This window comes from Lingula anatina, chromosome 3 (assembly GCF_051362555.1).
Source record: "Lingula anatina isolate TDL-2025a chromosome 3, LinAna3.0, whole genome shotgun sequence".
NCBI lineage: Eukaryota > Metazoa > Brachiopoda > Lingulata > Lingulida > Lingulidae > Lingula > Lingula anatina.
Window position 1 is genome coordinate 12027581 of NC_141769.1, and position 20880 is coordinate 12048460.

The 20880-nt window shown below is 34.4% G+C and overlaps 1 protein-coding gene across 3 annotated transcripts in view; it reads right to left on the minus strand.

Annotated features, from left to right (window-relative positions):
- Nucleotides 1–2480: 2480 nt before the first annotated feature.
- Nucleotides 2481–20880, minus strand: part of LOC106155402 (sodium- and chloride-dependent taurine transporter) — a 29448-nt gene continuing 11048 nt past the window's right edge. For all 3 annotated transcript variants that reach the window (XM_013530222.2, XM_013530224.2, XM_087007759.1), the window contains 12 exons: nt 20599–20730; nt 19534–19804; nt 15039–15171; nt 14194–14328; nt 7839–7942; nt 7059–7183; nt 6751–6863; nt 6255–6392; nt 5657–5756; nt 5180–5280; nt 4615–4785; nt 2481–4320 (listed from right to left, as the gene is read on the minus strand). In XM_013530222.2, coding sequence (XP_013385676.1) covers nt 4063–4320; nt 4615–4785; nt 5180–5280; nt 5657–5756; nt 6255–6392; nt 6751–6863; nt 7059–7183; nt 7839–7942; nt 14194–14328; nt 15039–15171; nt 19534–19804; nt 20599–20730 — 1781 coding nt within the window. In that variant the 3' untranslated portion in view covers nt 2481–4062. The remainder of the gene's footprint in view (nt 4321–4614; nt 4786–5179; nt 5281–5656; nt 5757–6254; nt 6393–6750; nt 6864–7058; nt 7184–7838; nt 7943–14193; nt 14329–15038; nt 15172–19533; nt 19805–20598; nt 20731–20880) is intronic.

Genomic DNA, 20880 nt, shown 5'->3' on the forward strand with positions numbered 1-20880 from the left:
AAGAACACGGATGAACTGGAATCGAGTGAACAGAGTGATTATTACATTCTTGTAAACTAGCAAACTATTCCAATTTTGTCCCACTACGTCGTTAAGTTTTGTGCTTTGACTGTGATTTTGCGCTTGAGAATAGCGCTGTAAATGTTTGAGAATACCTTAACATCCGTCCAACAAAATCATGCGCTTAATATTGTGTGATAGGATATTCTTATTTGTAAAGGTTTATGGTGCAGGCTATCTGTTAGATCTATACCTTGCATTTAAACGGATAAAGGCATGCATTATTCAAGCTCAATAATATTTTTTTCTTCAGATACAATGTACATCTGTGAGTTTATTTAAGAAAAAAGAGAAATGTTTCAAGTGTCAACTATTAACTATCTGCAAGAAAAGAAAGGGGTTTATTTGCCTGTGATAAGATAGGGGGCCCGTGTTGTCACCAAGCATTTAACATACAGAACATCCTTCTTGAAATCAATATACTTATACGGGTCGATAATACTTAGGATTTGGTCGAAGACGAAGTAGATAATTGTGGTATTTGCCAGAAAAGATATTGAAATTAAGAATTAGTATTGCCCTCCATCACGACCCAACAGCTAAAGAATGGATCAACGCCAAATTGGATATTTTCAAAATAAATCACTTGTGCATTATCTTGGCATTTGAATCACCTCCGGTTAATGGGTTGTGAGAGAAAAATCCTAAATATAACTTTTCTCTCCGTTTAATTTTTTCTTTCAAATACAGTAAAAAGGTCTTTAATTACTTGGGAAAGTTTCCAGTGCCCATAAAAAGTTTTGTAACATGAGTGAAAACGCAATTTACCCCACAGTGGGCCTATTAATAACTAGAACGACTTTAAGTGCACAATGGCTACGGGTATTTTTATTTATCTATTGCTAATTATTTCAGCTGTGTAAATATATCTGTCTACAATAATATGTCACAAGACGTGTCGCGGAGTGTGGCACTGTGCTGTTTTTCAAAGTTCGTTCTACTTACAATGTGCCAATCCTTAGAATCAGAAAGTTGACTGAAACTTTCGTACATAAAATCTAACACACGTGGCATCGTCTTTCAATCAATTTCTAATTGAGAAGTCATAGGTTCTGCTCTTAAAACTTATTCTATTGGAACGTGTATGTAACAACGTTGTGATCACTCATATATATTACATAACACTAAATCACTCCCGAGTATCAGTCTACTGGAAACACAATGAGCGGAGATTATATGTTTGCTTGAGGAAAGTCATCAACAGTACACTGAAACGTAGAGTGACGCTGACGAACCGAAAGATTTTTTCGGTTACTAAGAAACTTATAAAATCATTACAAATTCGATATCCCTTTTCGATGGGTTGTTGTACTGAATAATATACAAACTTTGGGCAAGCAAGGATCTTCTTACTCTTAACAACAGTCAATATGAGAAAAAGCCAAGAGTAATCTGCGGTGTATCATAGTATAACAATTGTCATTTCAAAATATCTTTTTTGCATTAAGAAAACTAACTGCTGAAGCAGGATCCATTACACTTAAAGGTGCATATTAAGCAAGTAACTCCATTTACATTTTAAAGCACTGCCACTGAACCTGACCAAATGCCACCATGGTGTTTTAAATACCTTTACTCATAGAAATGCCAGTTTCGTTACATTATTTTTCCAAAAAAAAAAAAAAATTACACATATATATCTGCATTTATTCTGTGGAAGAAAAAAAATCAGGTCAAGTTTGCGACCAGAAAATTGAAGAAGGTGAAGTTTTAAAGCCTTTTTCTGCTGCCCGAGAAATTAATTTCGTTTTTCTTTTTTTTTTTTTGGGGGGGGGGGGATTTTATTTGTTTTGAAAGAAAGTTAAAGTGGTACTCATAAATCTTACAATCGCTTCTTTTGAACCTTTAAACAATCAGCTATTGAACAGGTTGATACCGATATGAAACTGACCAAGCGGCACAAGCGCTATGTTGTAATAGATCTTAATACTGACTGGTACTACTTATGTACAGCATTTTACACACACACGAGCACATTTATTATACAAATAATCCGAACTATGCTTTTCCTTTTCTTTTGTTGGCCATTTTATAAATTTTTTTTCTCTTCGTCAGCACCCATCAGACACGTCATCCCGACGCCGTGACGTCGTTTGACGTAGCTATTACGTCGTGTCTGCTGGGAATGCGTACTATAACATCGTAACGTTCTCTACCCAACTACCAACCTCTAACAACATAGACCCCAATCACCTTGAAACCAAAAAATTCCTAAATCTTTTCACATCTAATTGATATATTTGATTTAACAACGCATGAAGGAAAATAAACAAATAAAATCAAATGAAATAACTGTCGTTTTGGAAATTTTAGGCTCAATGTGTCCGAATATGAAAACTGTCAACTCTAAATTTGATTCTCTATTCTTTTGGAATATATATTAAAAACCAATATATTAAGAAAATGACAGACATCAAACGTAAGCCTACAATGCTGTTTTATTCTAATATATACTACTCAAGAAGTACATGTAAGCTTATATACACTATTTTACTATCTAATAAGATATAAAGGCGCAGAGGGCACCATACCGTTTCCAAGCCTTTGACGCTATTCCTCCCTAGAGAACATTTCAAACTCACTAATCCTTTTACAGAAGACAAAAGTATTGGGATGCTAAGAAAACATAAAATATAACAATCTAATATTTACATCATGCTGATTAGCGTACTTTTATACTCTAGATCAGTCACAACCTGCAAAAACAGACCTGTCATCTGTAAGAAACAAGTGACACTAACCTATCTCATTGGTCACAAGCTTGCCATTCAAGTTTTCTAAATGTTGGCACACTGAACTACAGTGCTGTCTTCACATCGCCAAATAGTAGAATCTGACTTTTGATAATTGTACAATTCAATAGCTTATCTAGCAATAGGGCAACTTAGCTGGCTGCATTATTCTGTGGTTTCCTTTTAAAAAAATCTGACAACACTTGATCTTTTTTTTTCATAATACTGACAAAGACAGGAATAAAATTACCATGCAAAGTCAAATGCCTCCAAGGGTGAAATAATTAGCATGCAATGTGAGCTTGTACACAGCAAACTTGATCACAAATGTTTGACATCAAAGTTTTACACTTTTTCAAAACAGTGCATAAGTACATAAATCATATCTTTTTTATATAAAATATTTAACATTTAATTTTACTAGAAAGGGCAATTTCACTTTAAATGATAACCACAAGATGCCAGGAAAAAACCTTGCTATGTATCTAAAATTCAACATATTTATCCAAAAACTTAAAGAAAATACATATGTTTGTGCGCTGACAGGGAGGTACAAAAAGGTATGTAAAAAGATTCAATCTATGATGATATAATGAATATGTCCTGAAAATCTATTATAAATTTGAAATTACATTTCTCTTTATTTCATACAACAATATTTTTATACCTTAAGTTCAACACTAACAAGTTAAAATTGGTGTACAGACTTTCTGGTAATATCCATAAGCATAGTATCTTAGTTATCATAATTCAGACTACAAATCCATTACAAAAGCTTACTTGTATATACAATGTAAACCTATGTTTGATACACAATGTCACAGGACAAAGATGGAATTTAAAAACTAAGTGTACTGTTCAACATGCATTTTTTACACTTTAGCTCACAAAATTTCTCCACTCTTTTTCATTTCCCCCTCTACCAGGACAACATATTTTTACGCCTGGTCCAGATATTCACAGTTATTCTTCTTTCTGCATAATTCTGTCAATGGGAATTTTAGCACAAAATTTCAGAAATGACATCATCAGAACTCCTGACCTCTGGTAGAGAGCACTGTCACTACAACATACCGCTCACAATAGCCATTTCACTTCCGTGATAAACACCAAAATTAACACAAAATAACAAAGCACCCTTTCATTTCTTAAAACCAAAAGCTAAGTGGCTTCAACCAAGCACTACCTCTGGCTTGTTATTATATAATATTAATTCTCAATTTGAGTCCCAAAAGGTATTTAAAATACATCTATAAAAAGTCCTGAGCTGTTAAAATGAAGATTCATAAAATGTCATAGACTGCCTAGAGCCGTTCATGGAGCCATCTTTTTTCAGATCTCCATTAGGCTCCTGCTTCTCGCAATCCCCAGAGGAGGCAGAGTTGCTGCTGTCGGTCAGAGCGGTTTCTGGGGTGGCAGCTGAGGGATCGTAATAAAACTCGGCATCTTCTGTACACAGGTCATCTGGGTCATCTTCAGGACGGAGTTGGTGACGTTTCAGACGAGGCCTCAGCAATTTTACTATTCTCTAAGAGAACAAAATACAATTGTGATGAAAAAGATGATAAGAGTAATAAAAAACATGATTTAAACCATGGCAGATGGCAAAGGGAAGTTTCAGTCAACCATGCTAAAAGCAGTGAAAGTATGAAGATAGATATGACCTGACTCAATGGTCCTTGGTTTACCTAAAGGCTGGTAAATATTTTTTTCAAAGAACTAAGAAATCCATCATTCATGCCATGTATAAAAGATGCAAATGATTTTTTTAAAAAATTCCTTTTGATTTCCAAGTTTATTCAAACTTATTCAAAGTCCTCACCTCTTTCAGGGTCCCAGGGGTGGTGGCAATCTGAATAATCATCAACAGAGGAATCATGAGGGCAGCAACAGAAGCCATGGTCCAGCCAATAGCTATGGCCCACTTTGGGTACTGGTACACCCGGTTGTAGGTCAGCTCAGAGTAGGTGACCCCACTCATGATGAAAATTGCCTAAAAGAAGAAACGCATTTTCTTTTGTAAACTTTCTGGATAGAAGCGATATCAACAGACACTCAAATTCTTTACACGAACTTTTTATTATTAAAACTGCATGCCATGGGAAACATTTCAATAATTAAAAAGTCTTAAGTTGATAGTTTATCCTATATAATTAAAGCAGTGCAATATCAGAGGTATAAGTATTTTGCAATGTAAAGATAAAGCAATCACCAAATTACCATTGCATTTTTTGCTGCAAAAAGTGCTCTGGCACACCATATTATAATTTTTGGCTCATCTTTTCTTTAAATCACAAATCAATTCCTACTTTGCCATGCCCAACATGATGAGCAGATAAAAAAAGACAGTAATACAGTCTGGCTGTAAATTGAGAATGCTACTTTACCGTGACAAAAGCAGGGCACACTCCCATCCACATGACCTTGATAGCTGGGTTTACTCGGAAACCATACATCATCTCCAGGTTGTCATGGAAACGGTTGATTCCTAAAATAATAAAGCATAATAAGATCAATTTCTCAAAACACACACACACACATAAAAAATTAATAATAATAACATTAAATTAATAATAAAAAAAATTAAATAAATAAATAAATAAATAAATAAATAAAATGTTCCTTCTGTTAATTTTTTAAAAATACAACAAACAATGGTTGAGGTAATAATAAACCAGTTCTTGTTGGGCATCAATAGAATGTGTTTATTAGTATCCTGCAGTATTCTATTATCCTATATGGGGAAATAAAAACTCTCATTAGCTTCATACATTGTACATGTACAACAGAGACATGGGAAATGGGCATTCACTAAGAGCCCATTACGGCTGTCTCTTTGTAGGCACCAGTTTACTTTTCCTCACCATAGCAGTAGGATATTGCCAAACACTCAAACAAGGCCACCACCAAGATGATTCTGCTGCCAGAGTAGAAGTCAAACAGCTGGAACACATACATGCCACCCTAGAATGAAAGAAACAGGACTGAATGAACTAATGAGCCCAGTCTTTGTGCAAAGTTTTAATTTCAATTTTTGTTTCCTAAGTCTATTGAACAGCCTGTGCAACATTATGCATGCACTGCAACTTCTGGAGGCTTTGAGTAAATTAACATTATTTAACTATTATATACCAATTATAAATACCTGAACAGGCGGTGTATTTACACAGATGAACAACTTTTGAATTAAAAAAGGAAAACAAATAATGCATATAAAAAGAAAAAAATAAGCTATCTTAATAAATAAAAAATGGTGTACTTGGATATATAAATTACTGGTATCTTAAAAAATAACATGTTTCTAAATAAATAGACAACAGGTGTACAAAAAAGGAAAAAACAAGTAGTGATTTTGAATACAATTTTAGAAAGAAAAACAACTGGCATGTCTGAATTAACAGACAGACAAATGGTGTACTCAAAACAGAAAAAATATTGTTTTTACTTCCTGGCATTACTTACCTCTGTTACCATGGAGAGGCCAATGAAAAATGATACCAAACACGTCAGACCAGTGAAGATCTCGCGGTTGTGCCCCTTGCGCAAATAATGGGGATACTGATCGACAATGGCAGTGATGAAGCCTTCAACTCCCACAAACTGGCAAGAAACAGTAACAAAAACATCAAATTTCATTTTAAAAGACACAAAAATGGGCTAATATTTTTTCTAAGTGAAAAACAAAGATAATCTTTAACTACAAGTCATTTTATTTCACCATTCACTTGTAAGTGACAGCTATAATCTGTGAAGATCTTTCAATCTTTGGTCATAAGAAGTTCATATTTACTTTTTGAACTGAACTGATTTAACTGGATGGATTATACGCAACTAGACTGCATGACACCAAGTGCTGTGTAATTGCTGTAGCAACTGTACTAAAATGCATCTTCTTTTAAGACCTACTTTGAGTTAAAGAAGAAACTTCCACTGTATGTAATCAATGCTAATGTCTCACCTGGCTATCCAACCCCAGTAGGATGATCATTAGGAAGAAGAGCACAGACCAGAGAGGAGCCAGGGGCATCTGGGCTAGAGCCTTGGGATAGGCAATGAATGCCAGGCCAGGCCCTGCAACATAATATGGTAAAATTATGCAAAGTTAATGCCATTCATATTTTTCTAATTCCAAAGATTTTTCTGGTCTTCTCAGAAAACATGAGTTTTTCATCAAGATAATGAAGCTCTAATACCAACCACTACAAATTCTATTTAACAAAATGTGCTTTCTTTATCCTTGGCAATGATGTAATCACACTCACTTACCATACTCAGCCACTTTCCCAACGTTCGTCCCTTGCTCCTTGGCCATAAACCCTAGCACTGAGAAGATCACCAGACCAGCCAGTAGACTGGTGCCACTGTTGGTACAGGCAAAGATAATACTGTCTCTGAAAAGGAAGAGAAGATTTTTTCCTTCATAATTTTGCATACATAATGTTCAGACTTAAATTTCCTATACTGAAAACTGATGGGCAAATTAATATGTTCCTAATATTCAGGTATTAAAGTTGACATGCAGGGTGCTGAAGACAAATGGGCTCTTATATTTTATTAAAGCCACAGTAAGGAGCAAAAACATGTTTCTATAGGGTTTTTACAACATTTCAGGCAAATACACTAGAATAATTTACTGCAGGATTTTACTTTGATTGCTTCAGCTGGGAATAATCACATGTAATGCAATGACCATATTTCCTTTGAAAATAAGTAGGACAAAATAAAGGAATCATGTCTGAATATATGGCTCAAAGGTCCTCATTACTTCACACAAAAAGAATCCTTACAATCATTCCAAAAATAGAATCTAATATGGAATTTTCAGGGTCAATTCATAAATCACAAAAAAAGGATGACCTTAAAAAACCTACTGTATAAGGTCATCATATAGCCTGAGCACCTGCTGTGTAACAATGCTACCTGGTGAGTTAATTGTGTGCAAGTCCTCAGGGGCAGTCAAACCTCATAAAGCAATCCAATTATTTAACCCACTTCCAAATATTATAATATAAAGCATCACTGATCATCTCAGATCTTCATACTTACCTGTAAGAGTTGTGGTGGAATTTGTTGTAGCTGCCTAAAGCTGTCAGTGCTCCTAGACCAATGGAATATGAGAAGAAGATCTGGGTCCCGGCATCAACCCACACCTATATGGAGCAAAGATAACACAATTGACGGTTAATTATTGTATACACTTTAAAGGATATAATAACATTATGAAGCACTTCACTGTTTGAAAATGAGAATTTTTTTGACTGAAAAGGCATGCTGTAAAATTGGCCTGTAGCAAAAATGGGAAGACTATTACATTCAGCAGTAATTAAAATTCTGACCAGGTCTGACTGACTGTACCTATCTCATGTTGTATAAAATAAAAATGAATTCATTTTCTTAAGATTCCATTTCACATGTCAGCCTCCTCCTTTAGTCATAAATATGAACAGTTATTCATCGTTAAATAATTCAACGATAACTGCTTGTGTTTGGCCTTTGCATGGAAGCACAATATAAATCAAACACTATTTACATTTAATCATTCTTTTAATATTAAACACTGAGGCAATATTTATCATGAGAAATGGATTTCATTTGATACAGGGCCATAGTGGCAAAGTGTAAACAAGCTTGTGTTCCCTGACAACAACAGGTGTGCTACTCTTCACCTGGACCTGGACGTCCATACAGTTTTAAACTAAAACCCCATTAGAGACCTCTCCCAAAAATGGAGGAGGGAGAAATTGTAGCTGGGTGGGTGGGGGGTGGGGGCATCTTCAATTATAACAGCTCTCACTTTTGAGGGCACCACCTAGTGGTGAATAAGGGGCAGTTAATTATAATGAGTTTGGCTGTACACTAACTACACGGGGAATCTCAATGAATGCAATTAGATGTACAGATTAACGTGCCTCCTCCTGGCGAATATAGAGAATATAGAGAAGGTAATGAGAAGGGATGTTAATCCGACTGCATTCAGTGTGCAGTAGCTACTGTGACCTAACTCATTCTGAATGGCCCCTTATGGACTTACAATATGCTACCAAGCCCAATATACACCTTTTCAATCAAACACCACAGAATACATTTTAAAAGGAATTTGTCTCATTTAAAAAAAGGACTCCATGGGGTAATATTGGTTGTGGTACATGAGAACCTCACTCTCGACTCAGATGGTTTTTCAATTACACATCCATTATTAGTACAGTTTCACATTCACCAACAGCTGGTGTTTTGCTTATTGAATGGATTTATATCAATTATTAATCACTTTTCTGAAGCTTGACGAATTGTTTCAGAGAACTCCAACATGTGCAGTATCATATTAAAAATTAAGTTATCAACAAAGGAGTCTCTCTTTTGATATCTCATACAATTGATTAATAACCATATTCAATTTTAGAACTGCAGTGCCATAAAACTGACTACAAAGCAATCTAACCAATGATACTGGTTGATAAAAAAACATCTCACTTAAAAATATTATTTATCCCATGACCTTGTTATTCATGTTTATTACATGTTATTATTGAGAATTGTCTTTTTTTAATATGTAAAAAAAAAATCACCAAAAAAAGGAAACAAGAGATAATATGGCAATTTAAAGACTTTAAATTTACTGGATCATCACATAAAAACCATTAACAAGGAGAAAGTACTACTGTGTATGCCAACAACCTCAAAAAGCTGGTAACACTAAATTCATTTCTAAAATAAAATATAGATGCCTGCAATGGGAGTTCAAACAGTAAATCAACTCACATCACACTTCCCACTAAGACCCTGGAAATGGGGCCACCTGAGGAATAATGTTTCATTACAAGTACTTAAGTCAGTCTAGCAGAGAGTGTCCTGGAGTGAGGTGACAGGAAGCCAGGCTGTGAAGTATTAGCCTGTCATATACAGTATATTTATAGAGCTCTACCAATATATTCTGGACAGGCAATAATATATTTGCTCTGTATAATGATGATGTGAATTATGGCAAACATGTATTGAACCAAAAAGATCTTTTTGAATATTCTGCTGTGCACTGAAATGCCCTGTAACAGGTTAACTTTGGGTACACACAGCATTATCAATTATTACCAGGCATGTAATTATTATAGTGGGTGATGTATGAGCTCATCAAGTATTCATGCCAGGTTGAAAGTTAGGCCAGATAAATATACACACTTGGACAGACTATATGGTCCATTGAAAATATATTGTCCAAGTTAATACCATCTTTCATATAACATCAAAGCTAAGAATGAGACCAAAAATGAGGACGTATTAAAATCTGCTTTTGAATCAGTATTTTCCCCCCTTAATCACAAATTATTTATGTTTCACTAGAATTACACAAAGTGAGAAATACTGTTTTCCTTTTTATTGATTTTTTCCGCCTCTTTCTTTTTTAAATACCAATTTATATACTGAGCAGTCATTCTATTTGATTTTGTTATCTGGGAGGACATAAAGCACAGTTCCCTGCAATTATTTACCTTGGATGCTGTTCAATTATCAGAAGCTCTTTAAGTCAAATAACGACCCTTGATAATGAGGGGTGACCAAAATGCAAGGGTCTGCTGAATTATTTAATCCACTCTTCTTGTCATATTAATCTGGACAAAAATTAATTAAAATAAATCCATATTGAGGAACAGGTGCAGGGTGGAGAAGGCCAGAATATGTTACCTCTAATTGAATTTTCACTCCCAATACCTTTGATCCTCTTTCTCAGTCTGCATGCAAATTAGGTAATATTTCTCCATAATCAAGGCCAATCAATATCTCAACAAAAAGTTGAACTGTACACAGAATATATGCATGTGCTAAACTTTGCACTCAGTCTTCTATCCAAGGTTCTTAACATGTTTTTAAAACACCAAAGTGTATACTATGTGCAAACACATCGAAACATGTACAAAAAAAAGAGCTCATTTCTAGAGCATTTTTCTTTCATTATTTTTCACTCTTATAAGAAAGGTTTAATATTTTTTTTTTTGCTAAATTCATGCCAATGGACTGGTTTTAACTCATGCTTACTCTTGTTTCATTATTTGCCACAGTATATAATATCATCATGCTCCTCAGTCCATTTCAGTGACCTATAATATCATCAAAGAACATCCTTAATACTGCCTGAAGTCTTACCAGGCAATATGCACTCTGGGTATTTCCTCTACAGGAGGCCTACGTTACCATAGTTACATGCATCATGACCTAATGAATTTATTCTTCAGCAGATTTCACAGATAAGTGTCTTTGTTAGGAGAGAAAAAGATCAATAGCAAGCTAAACCTGAATTTGATTAGATAAACCCATCAGTGCTGCCATGCCCAACATGTCGGATCACATCTCACAATTCATTTTAATAATTAATCCATGATACTAGTTTACTTTTGCTGCATAGTCTCCTCTCTCCTTTCTTCCAGATCTAACAAGAACCACAAAACTACCCACATTTATCATGATTCCCATGCAATTACACTGTTTTAATGGAACAGCAATCGATATAATCCATCAATGCGCCACAATAAAATCATTCCAACACTTCGTATTTAATTCTTGGTAGAAGAGAATCATGACGGACCAGACTCATTAGCATAATTATGTGCACGCTTGCAAAAAGTGCTGGAAATTTTCCACTGACTCTCAGTGCTGCAGCCAAGAAAAATATCAACCTCAAATGAAGTGCAATTGTGTTTTTTTTTTTCCTTTGTACCCACAAGTGCCATTTCATCAATATGTATTGTTACGAGTTTGTTGGCAGTCGATACGCAATAACTAGATATCAAGATAATAAACCAATTCTAATAATGCAAAAATTCACAATGTGACTGTTCATGCATGCATTTTATTTGGTGTTCCCTCTTTCCTCTGCCTTTAAATTTGACAACGTTTTCATATCTTCACGATGTGTGTGTATACATGTGCGTGGGTGCATGCATGCATGCATGATATCTGAGTTGCCACCAATAACAGATCTATGAAACTGAGATGTTAATGTCATAATGTGACTCATTGATTTTCTTTTTTCTTCTGCATCAAATTTTCTGTTATCATCACATCTAAAAATATGAAGTATGTTCTGTCCTCAAAAAAATCAATGGTGTACTTAATGCAAATGCAATCATAACAACTTCAGGCCAAATGTAACAAACAAATTCTCTCATTCTGTAATTTTTCTCCTTCAGGTCTTGATAGCATATAAGTCATTCTATAACCCAAAGCAATGATAAATGCCATGTCTTCATAAACACTTTCTTGCTGCAACACATCAATGTAAAGAAAGTGATAAATTACATGCTCTGAAGTAATGACTGATTATTTCCACATAATACACTGCAGAATAGACCTTGGAGAAAAATTAAGTGCCATTTCAGCAGGGTTTTTTTCCTTTTTGTATCTACATAGTGAACATGGCTAAATATAGAATAACAGGATCTTGAAATTGATTCCTGCTGCCTTCATTTACTGAATGTTGCTGGAACATGTTTTGCTTCAACTCTAACATTTCAGTATTTTAATCAGTGCTGTATCAGACTGCCTTCACAATTATATAACAATGACTCATTTGATTACCAACATGTAAATTGGTAGGTTTTGTGGTTCAAATCCAGGCAGTATACAGAAACACACTCACAAGCACACAGGTGAAGCAATGGTTGGTTGGTTGGTTGGTTGGGGGGGGGGGGGGGGGGGCATGTTTTCGGGAAAAAATATTCACTTAAGGGGGCTAGGAGAAGGGGGGAGAGGAATGCAGTGTTTGTGGTGCCTCCCCCCCCCCCCCCCGTCCCCCCTACACACATACTTCACATTTCTTTGAATTGCATTTGATTGATTCTTTTTGATGTTCAGTTATGTAATATAGAAGTTCACAGATGTAAGTCATTTGTGTTTTACTGTGTCTATGATCCCCATCACTGCTACCGATAACATGTTTATCATCAACTTCATCATGAGATCTAGATAAAAAAACAATCCATATCTCATGTTCCAGTCACCTGTGAAAATAATGTCTAGACTGAGGACGAATGTCTTAATTCCTAATTAAGATCTTTTAAATAAGCAAAAAAAAAAAAAAAAAAAAAACTAAAGATGAATTGATAACTATTTACTTCATATAGGGGTCCGTACATCTACTGTACTAATACTGCACTACACTGGACTGCAGGTGCCATATAGAGATACATGCACAAGGATAAAACTGTCAGACATGGGTTAATGAAAGAAGACAGAAAGGAGAAAAGTTGATACCACGTCTTGGTAATAGCAATATTTTCGTACTTCGTTGGAATACAACATCTGTATTATCTCAGCAGTGCTCATGTAACAAAATTCCTCCAAGATCATTCCCTAAACCAGTCTGGAAGATAGAAAAACACTCTCTTTCCTATCTGCCATTTAGCTGAGTTAAATTTAGAACCCAGACATGCTTCATATTTGTGTAACCTGGCTTTAACATAGGCAAACTTTATCTGTGAAAAACATGTGTATTCAGTGCATTAAAAATTGGGTGCACTTGTATTTTTAATTCTCTTGACAACAAGATGATGCTTCTAAAAGGTCTTTTTCTTTTTTCCATTATTGATGTGTATGGTCAAAATTACACTCTCAGGTAGCCACACCTACTTGTAGAAACGTAAAACCCACCTCTTGAGTGTTTAGAAAAGTCACCTTACAAAAATAAAATAAAAAAAAAAAAAAAAATTAAAAAAAAAAAAACTCAATGCTTCTAAAATAATCTCAGTATCTGAGTACAGATTTAGATCTGATTCAATGGACATGAAAACCTTATTGATGATGATGATGATTATGCTCATATACAGTACAAATTCATTCAATCTTGTCAAAAAACTATATAACCGTTAATATCACCTTAATTGGACCTCAAATGATGGGTTCAATTTGATACAAATAACACATCAGCCCTTGTGTACAACATTTCTCCAACCTCAGATTTTTCAAAAAAAAAAAAAAAAAAAAAAAGGATTTTAAAAATGGGCACATTTTAATTGCTAATAAATACTGAAATAAAAAAAAACCCCAAAGATCGACAAAATAAAAGGGCAGGCAACATTTATCAGTCCCTGGTCTAGTGCCTTATGGTATTTGATCAAAATAAGAAGCATTGCTTTATTTACAAAGTTTATATTGATGAACTTGCATAATACATGTTCAAATTCTTGATCCTAACATTTGTGGCTCTATATTTCCAGATCTTATCAATACATGCAAATAAGAGCTACATGTACATGTTTCTTTTCATTAGTTTACAAGACCAAAGAGTGATGATCTAAAAGTGCTAAAAGACCATCAAAGGGTATTTTTGTTAGTGATTTTTTCACTTTTCAGCAATATACAACAAACTGTATCTTTAAGCTAAATTATAATGTAACATAACCACCAAACTAACCTGAAGTTCTCCAATCTTGGTGAAGTCAGGGAGGAGGTAATACTTAATGCCATCTACAGCGCCATCTAGTGTTGCGCCTCTGATCAACAATACTGTCATGAAGATATATGGACTCGTGGCCGTGAAATACATAACCTAAAATATAAGAGCTGTGAGGTAAATTCATATCAATGTGTTGCCCTATTCATGATCTCCCTAGGTTCTGCTCTTGCCCATATTATTGCTCTTCCGCACCTAATTAGGTGCAGGGCAACAATATGGCTGACAGAGAAAGAAGAACCAGAAATATTGGCAATAAAGTTTTTTGCAAGTTATTTTACTTTTAATGAAAACTATAAGGAGAAGTATTACTTAAGACTGAACAAAAAAAATTGACACTGCTTACAATTCCTATGATTTTACCAAAACAAATTTATATTCTATTTCAATAGAAGAGCTCATAAAAATTCTTCAAAAACTATTATTAAAAAGTCCTCAGTGTAGAATCAATGTCCATGGCAATGCACAAGGCAAAGACCAACTTTGTTAACTTGCTCTGAAAAAAGAACACACGGTTATTCGCTCCTCCAACTGTGTTCTTAGGCTTGCATGATAGCAAGGGCCTGAGCTCATCTGAACGGACCAGTGTGCAAAGCACACTTCGTGAGTGTAATCTGTATGTAATAACAAAGAAATATTTTATTCAAAAAGTCTACATGGGGCATACATGAGCACAAACATAGTACACATTGAAAAATAAACCAAAAAAAAAAAAAAAAAGGTTGTAATAAGGTAAAAGTGTGTTGAGTCGCTGATTGGGCAGGGTCTCACCGTCCCTGTTGCCCCGATCAGTCAACTAAGTTCACCTTGCCCGATGATTTAACTCCCTTCCATATGCAGAAGTAGACAACGACCCAGGCAAGAAGAAGACACAGTGCTAGGTCCCACTTGATTGTACCCATTGCGTTGATCCCGGTCGAGATCTGCAAGACTTTGCGCCTGCAGAAAATTGGGATAATCATAATCACCTTATTAGTAGATGGAGCCACAGAGGCATTGCTCAACACATGCCGCAGCGGCGGTGAAGTTGTTTGTTGTATTTGAGTGTTGTGTTGTTTGTGTTTTTTGTGGAGAGGACCATTAATTAAGCCACTTGAATGGGACTGGTTTTTTAAGGGATAGTGTTAATTGGGTTCTTTAGATGTGTTTCAGGAAAAATCTGTGCAAGTGTGCAGTTAATGGAACAAATTCCTTCAAGACAATTTATTCCTTTTCATTTCTTTTTCATTTCAAATCATAGATCTGTGGAAAAGACATGCATATTCTACATTTCTTTCATTCCATTTTTTACCTCACAGCAAAATTTTACAAAGTTTATAATTTCTTGCATTAATCACCCAAATTTTATTAGTTTCAAAATCAAGTGATTACTGGCAAAGCAAATGCATTTGCATATCAATCAGTTTAATCATTCCAACAACCACACACAAACACACAAGTGCATTTGGACAGACTTATGGTTTCACTGCAAAACTCAGATTAATGCCACACAAGACTCATTTTTAATACTTTTAAAGCTATTCCACTAAAATTAGGTACAGAGGCAAAGTTATATTTTTAGTGTGATAACCAAACAAAATCAGTTTTGGACAGAAAACAGTAAATGAAGAATCATGACCATTCCCCTACTTTATTTTTCAATTTAATGATAGATCACACCACACCTAATAGTAGAACTGCAATGGGTTATTTAATCAGGAGTAATCTAACTTGTGCACGTTTTCTTATGTGGCCAGGACACAGTTTCAGTGACAACCAAACATTCTTTCAGTTTTTCATAGCATATACATTGCGATAAAACTAACATAGGTGTCTATGAGTTTTTTTTAAGACCAGGATAAATCATCAAGACATTGAACAGTCATCTATAAAATTTGACTCATTCTTCCTACAAATCAATAAAAAACAGGAATGAAGCAACTAAAAAGGGTTTAAGTCATACAGCAGTCTAAGAACCAATCTTTAAAAAACTGAAAGATTTTTTTTCACTGTGCTTAAAGGAAAACCTGAATAGTCAATTAGTTTATCACACTTCAGTAATGCACACTGCCAAGATTTCTTTTTTTTTTACTCTCCAACTACACGGCACATTGTACACCACCAACCACCCCCTCCTTCACTGGATCCTTTAACCCCTCTTCCAACCCCTAGAACCCCCTCATCCCAAGGCAAGCAGAGTTTTCTACCAGAAATATATTAACAACATTTAAATGTTCTATTATCTGAAGTTTCACCTCATATTTTAAACCATGCTCTAATGCCAAATATATGTATGTCTTAAATTTAGTGTTGTACCAAAGAGAATCTAGGTTCCAATGTTTTTTTGAGACAAGTACTGCCAATAAACACATAAGTAGGGGCATAATTTTGTCAATATCTAATGGCCTTTGGGTAAGGTTGCAACTGCTGTGTGAGAGAGAAAATTCAGCTATGTACAACTTGTATCATCCTAATTCGCATAAAAGCCTGCCGATGGCATCTCCATAGCTCAGATATTTCTTATGTAATCTAGGTTTAATCAATTTCATGACAGTTTTCTCTTCCATTTAGAGATTAAGCTGAAATGTGTAATCCAGAAGGGTTTTACTTGGGTTACATGTTCAATCGTAGGTCTATAAAAATAAAAGGAAGGCAATGTATTTTGATGAGTTGCATTTTAGTTTTAAAATTCTATGAAAGGAGTTTTAGTACTGTTACTTAAGATTGGAATTATGCTTTGTTGTCATTTTTTGTTTGTTTTTTGTGATGCTTTTACATTTGTGTTTTGTTTTTTAAATACTTGTGAATAGTAAAGAGACCATTTGTGGGATTTTAGTTATTTTCACTTGATTTTCTTAGCAAACAGTGCCAAAGGCATGTTTCCCCATTTCTATTGATGGTATTACTACCCGTGTTAAAAAACAATTAAATTGGAAAATGCATATCAACATGAAATTAACCACATGACTTGTCTAATCTTAAACTCTATATTTCAAGGATATTTTTCAGTTTGGAAATTCATGGTCAATAAGAAAAAGCAACTGTACAACTGCACAATGAAAGTATGCCTCTTTTTTATATCATAATCCCATAAATGGCCACTTTCACATTCTATTAAATTTCTTAGAACAGATATTAAAATTAAAAGCTATGTCACTAGAGTAATAATACACTGACAGCATATCAATTTCCAGATACCAGGGCAATAATGAACTAACTTGTGTTTTGCTTTACTGTTCTTTTTGAGCAAATTGTGTTTAGCAAAAGAATTCTGTATTTTGTTTATCACTGTGTGTTGCAATCCATTATAAAACTTATTTGTAACATCTGTCAATAACATTGATTTCACTCTTGCAAGATCAATGGTTTTTATAAAATTGTAAAATAAACTCACTATATATCCAAAAGTATAAAACAACTCTATTGACATATAAACAAGTGAAAAAATCCCGGGCTTCAAGGTGAATTTTTGAGAGAAATTTGAAGACTTAGCTCAGATTGGGGGCCAAAGATGACAGCAAAATTATACAAATATTTTGAACAAAAAAAAAAAAAAAAAAAAGTCTGACCTTGACCTTTATTGAAGTTGACCTACTTCATCAAAGTCTAGTATTGCTTCACTATTTCAATACACTATATTTCATAAATTGTTGTACTATAATGGTTCAAAATTAATGACCTATAAATATAAGAAATAATGTTAAACCTAGAAAAAGTAGGTCAAGGTCATAATAATAGGCAAATGTTAGACTGATCCTCCTAGCCATAAACTGTTCTAGTTGCTGCCAAATTTCCGATGTTACCTGTACAGAATAAATCTGCACAGAGTCAAATATATTGATCTGCCAAAAGCAAAGAGCAAATGTTAATTCAGAGTATGTCTGGATAATATTACTTGTAAATAATTGGTTATCAAAGTTAGGATCATTAAAGGCCCACAGGATATACAGCCCCCCCTCCAAACTGAATTGTGAGTTTGGAGGCATCATGTTGAAATGCCTAACAAAAATGGAAAAGGTCATTATTTACTGAGTAACCATGGTGCCTTGAAAGGAATGTTTTATGTGCTTTGGGTTTTTCAACTGCACAATATATAATGTGCCTAGCTGGCTGCAAAAGAAAATTGTCTCTCCCTCTCTCAGTACTTTTTTTAGGTAAATATCTAAAAATGCACAAAATATTTTTTTTTTCAAATATCAGTGTTGATAATTTTTGATTTTATCAGATTTTATAATATGAATAATTTTTTTAAAAAAATTTAGCGACTGGATCTACTAGGTACAGAAAATAAGTCCAGAATGAAAAAAGTTTGCTAAAAACAGCATAAGGATAATGTCTTTACAGACTCAGCAAAGTTGTATTAAGATTGATTTCCCTCGCAGAAATAAATAAAGGAGACAATTCAAATGAAAATAACTTTTTGTTGAATGACTGTGTACTGAAGGATTAATTTTCAGATTAGGTAACATGAGTTATACATAGGAAAATGAATTTTGCTTTCATGCAAAGAATGTAAACACATTCTGTTATTCTTGTGTCTCAAAGTAAAAACTAAATATTGTCTTTACTAATGGTTTGTATAAATTTGGGTTGAATAACAATAGTGTAAATGTCTATCATACTGACACAACCACAGGGCCAAGCGCCACTTCAACAATTATTTGCCAAATAATCACGGATGCTGCCAATTTTAAAAAATCACTTCAAGCAATTTCAAAAATCCCTCTCAAGGCCACCCATCACCAGCAAGCAATGACATGTTCTTCTGGTGCCACAGATATTCTGACATTTATCATTTCCCTGCATTACCCAGTAAATAGACCATAATTCTCATTATACCTCTTCTCTAGAAAAAGCACTATGTGAATAATTGCTCTTTTCTATAACTTCACTTAAGTCCCATACCAACAGAAAGCATTATACAGTTAAGTTATCATTCCAAATAAATGGTGCTTTGTCATTTAAAGATATTTGTGAGTCCCATTCTATTTTAAGTGGATGGCTAAGGCAAACGCATGGCTTAGGCAAATGTCAGAATATATGCAAGGACCATTTTAAATTGAAAAACAGGGAAATCTTTCTTATATAATGTCACCCTGCCTTTGTGTTAACAAAGGACTTCAAAATTGTGAGAATCTAGGAAAAAATGGAAATCTATTAAGGGGTATTATGTAAGTCTAAAATATTGTTATTGATCTCATATCTACAAACGTTATATATTTACTGAGCAAAAAAAAACTAATATTAAAAGACAAAAATCTGGTCTTTTTTCTTCAAAAGAAAAAAATGGAAGACTGATGAAGAAACAAAATTTACACTTACTCCCAGTATTCAGTTACAGAATCAACTCCTTTGGTCTTGTTAGAAAACATAGTGTCATTACCCACACTCTGAGAGGCATTGAGTGTAGCATTGGTGGAGTTGGTAACATCATAGTGCATTCGGCAATGAATGGTGTTCCACGCGTTGCCACACGTGGCCCATGGCAAAACTGACGTGAACGACGCGAAGAAGTAGTAGAAGGCCCAGGTCAAGATGACGTTGTAGTAGACATTCAGGGAAAACACAATGACTGTCGCTGCATACCCAATGCCTAAAAAAAGATGTGCTTTGTTCTCAGTCATTTTCATTTTGGGGTTAAATAAAGGCCCTATGTGACACTCAAATAAAACAGCAGAATAAAAAGTGAACAGTTTTCATAACCTTAAACAGTTTCTCTTATTTTCACAACAAGCAGCACCTTCAAACTGATCATGTAACTGATAGAAATAATCATGAAAGATAGTAAAATGTGTTAATTATAAGAGTTCCATACGCACACAAAAAAAGAGAAAAAAAAGTCAAGAACAAAAACATGGTTCAATCAGTGAATTTTTCCACTAGTGACGGAGTGGAAAAAATGCTGGCAGCCAACTGTGCCGTAGACAATAAGAAATAAAACAAACTTGTGGGTAATGACTTCATTTATGGATCTCATAACAAAAACATTACCCAAATCTTCCATAAGGAATCTTTTATCAGGCAATCAATTCCACATTTTTGTATTAACTACAGCAAAGTCGATATAGGTGTGCTGAAGGTGCTCCAGTTACCAATACACATACACTGATGTGAAACAACAACACTTCATCATGAAAAGAAATCTTTTCCTATCAAAAAATTCATTTTGCAGATCTCATATGTCAATATACCCAGGTTACTATGTCAGGACTTGTAAATCACCAAAATCAATTTGACAAGAACTCATCAAATGAATCATCACCATCAATTTGACAGATTAGCTGCAAGTTTAGATGAAAAGTGCTATTCATTTTTGCACCAAGTCTAAAAATTGTGAACAATACTCAGGACTGTCTAGTTGTTTGTGCCAATTAGCCTTGTACCCACCTTGAAACAATGGTACCAGTTTCCACACTCCTATCCCGCCCTGGGACATGAACTGTCCCAAAGCCACTTCCAGAAAAAACACTGGAATTCCTCCAAGGATTACACAGGTGAAGTAAGGAATTAGAAAAGCACCTGCAAAGAAGCAAAGAGTAACTATGGATGTCATTTACAAAAATATAAATAATAAATATAAAATATATAGCAACTAAATTAAAATTATTATTAATTTATTTGTTAATGTAACTAATTCAATAATAATAATAATAATAAAGAAGAATATGG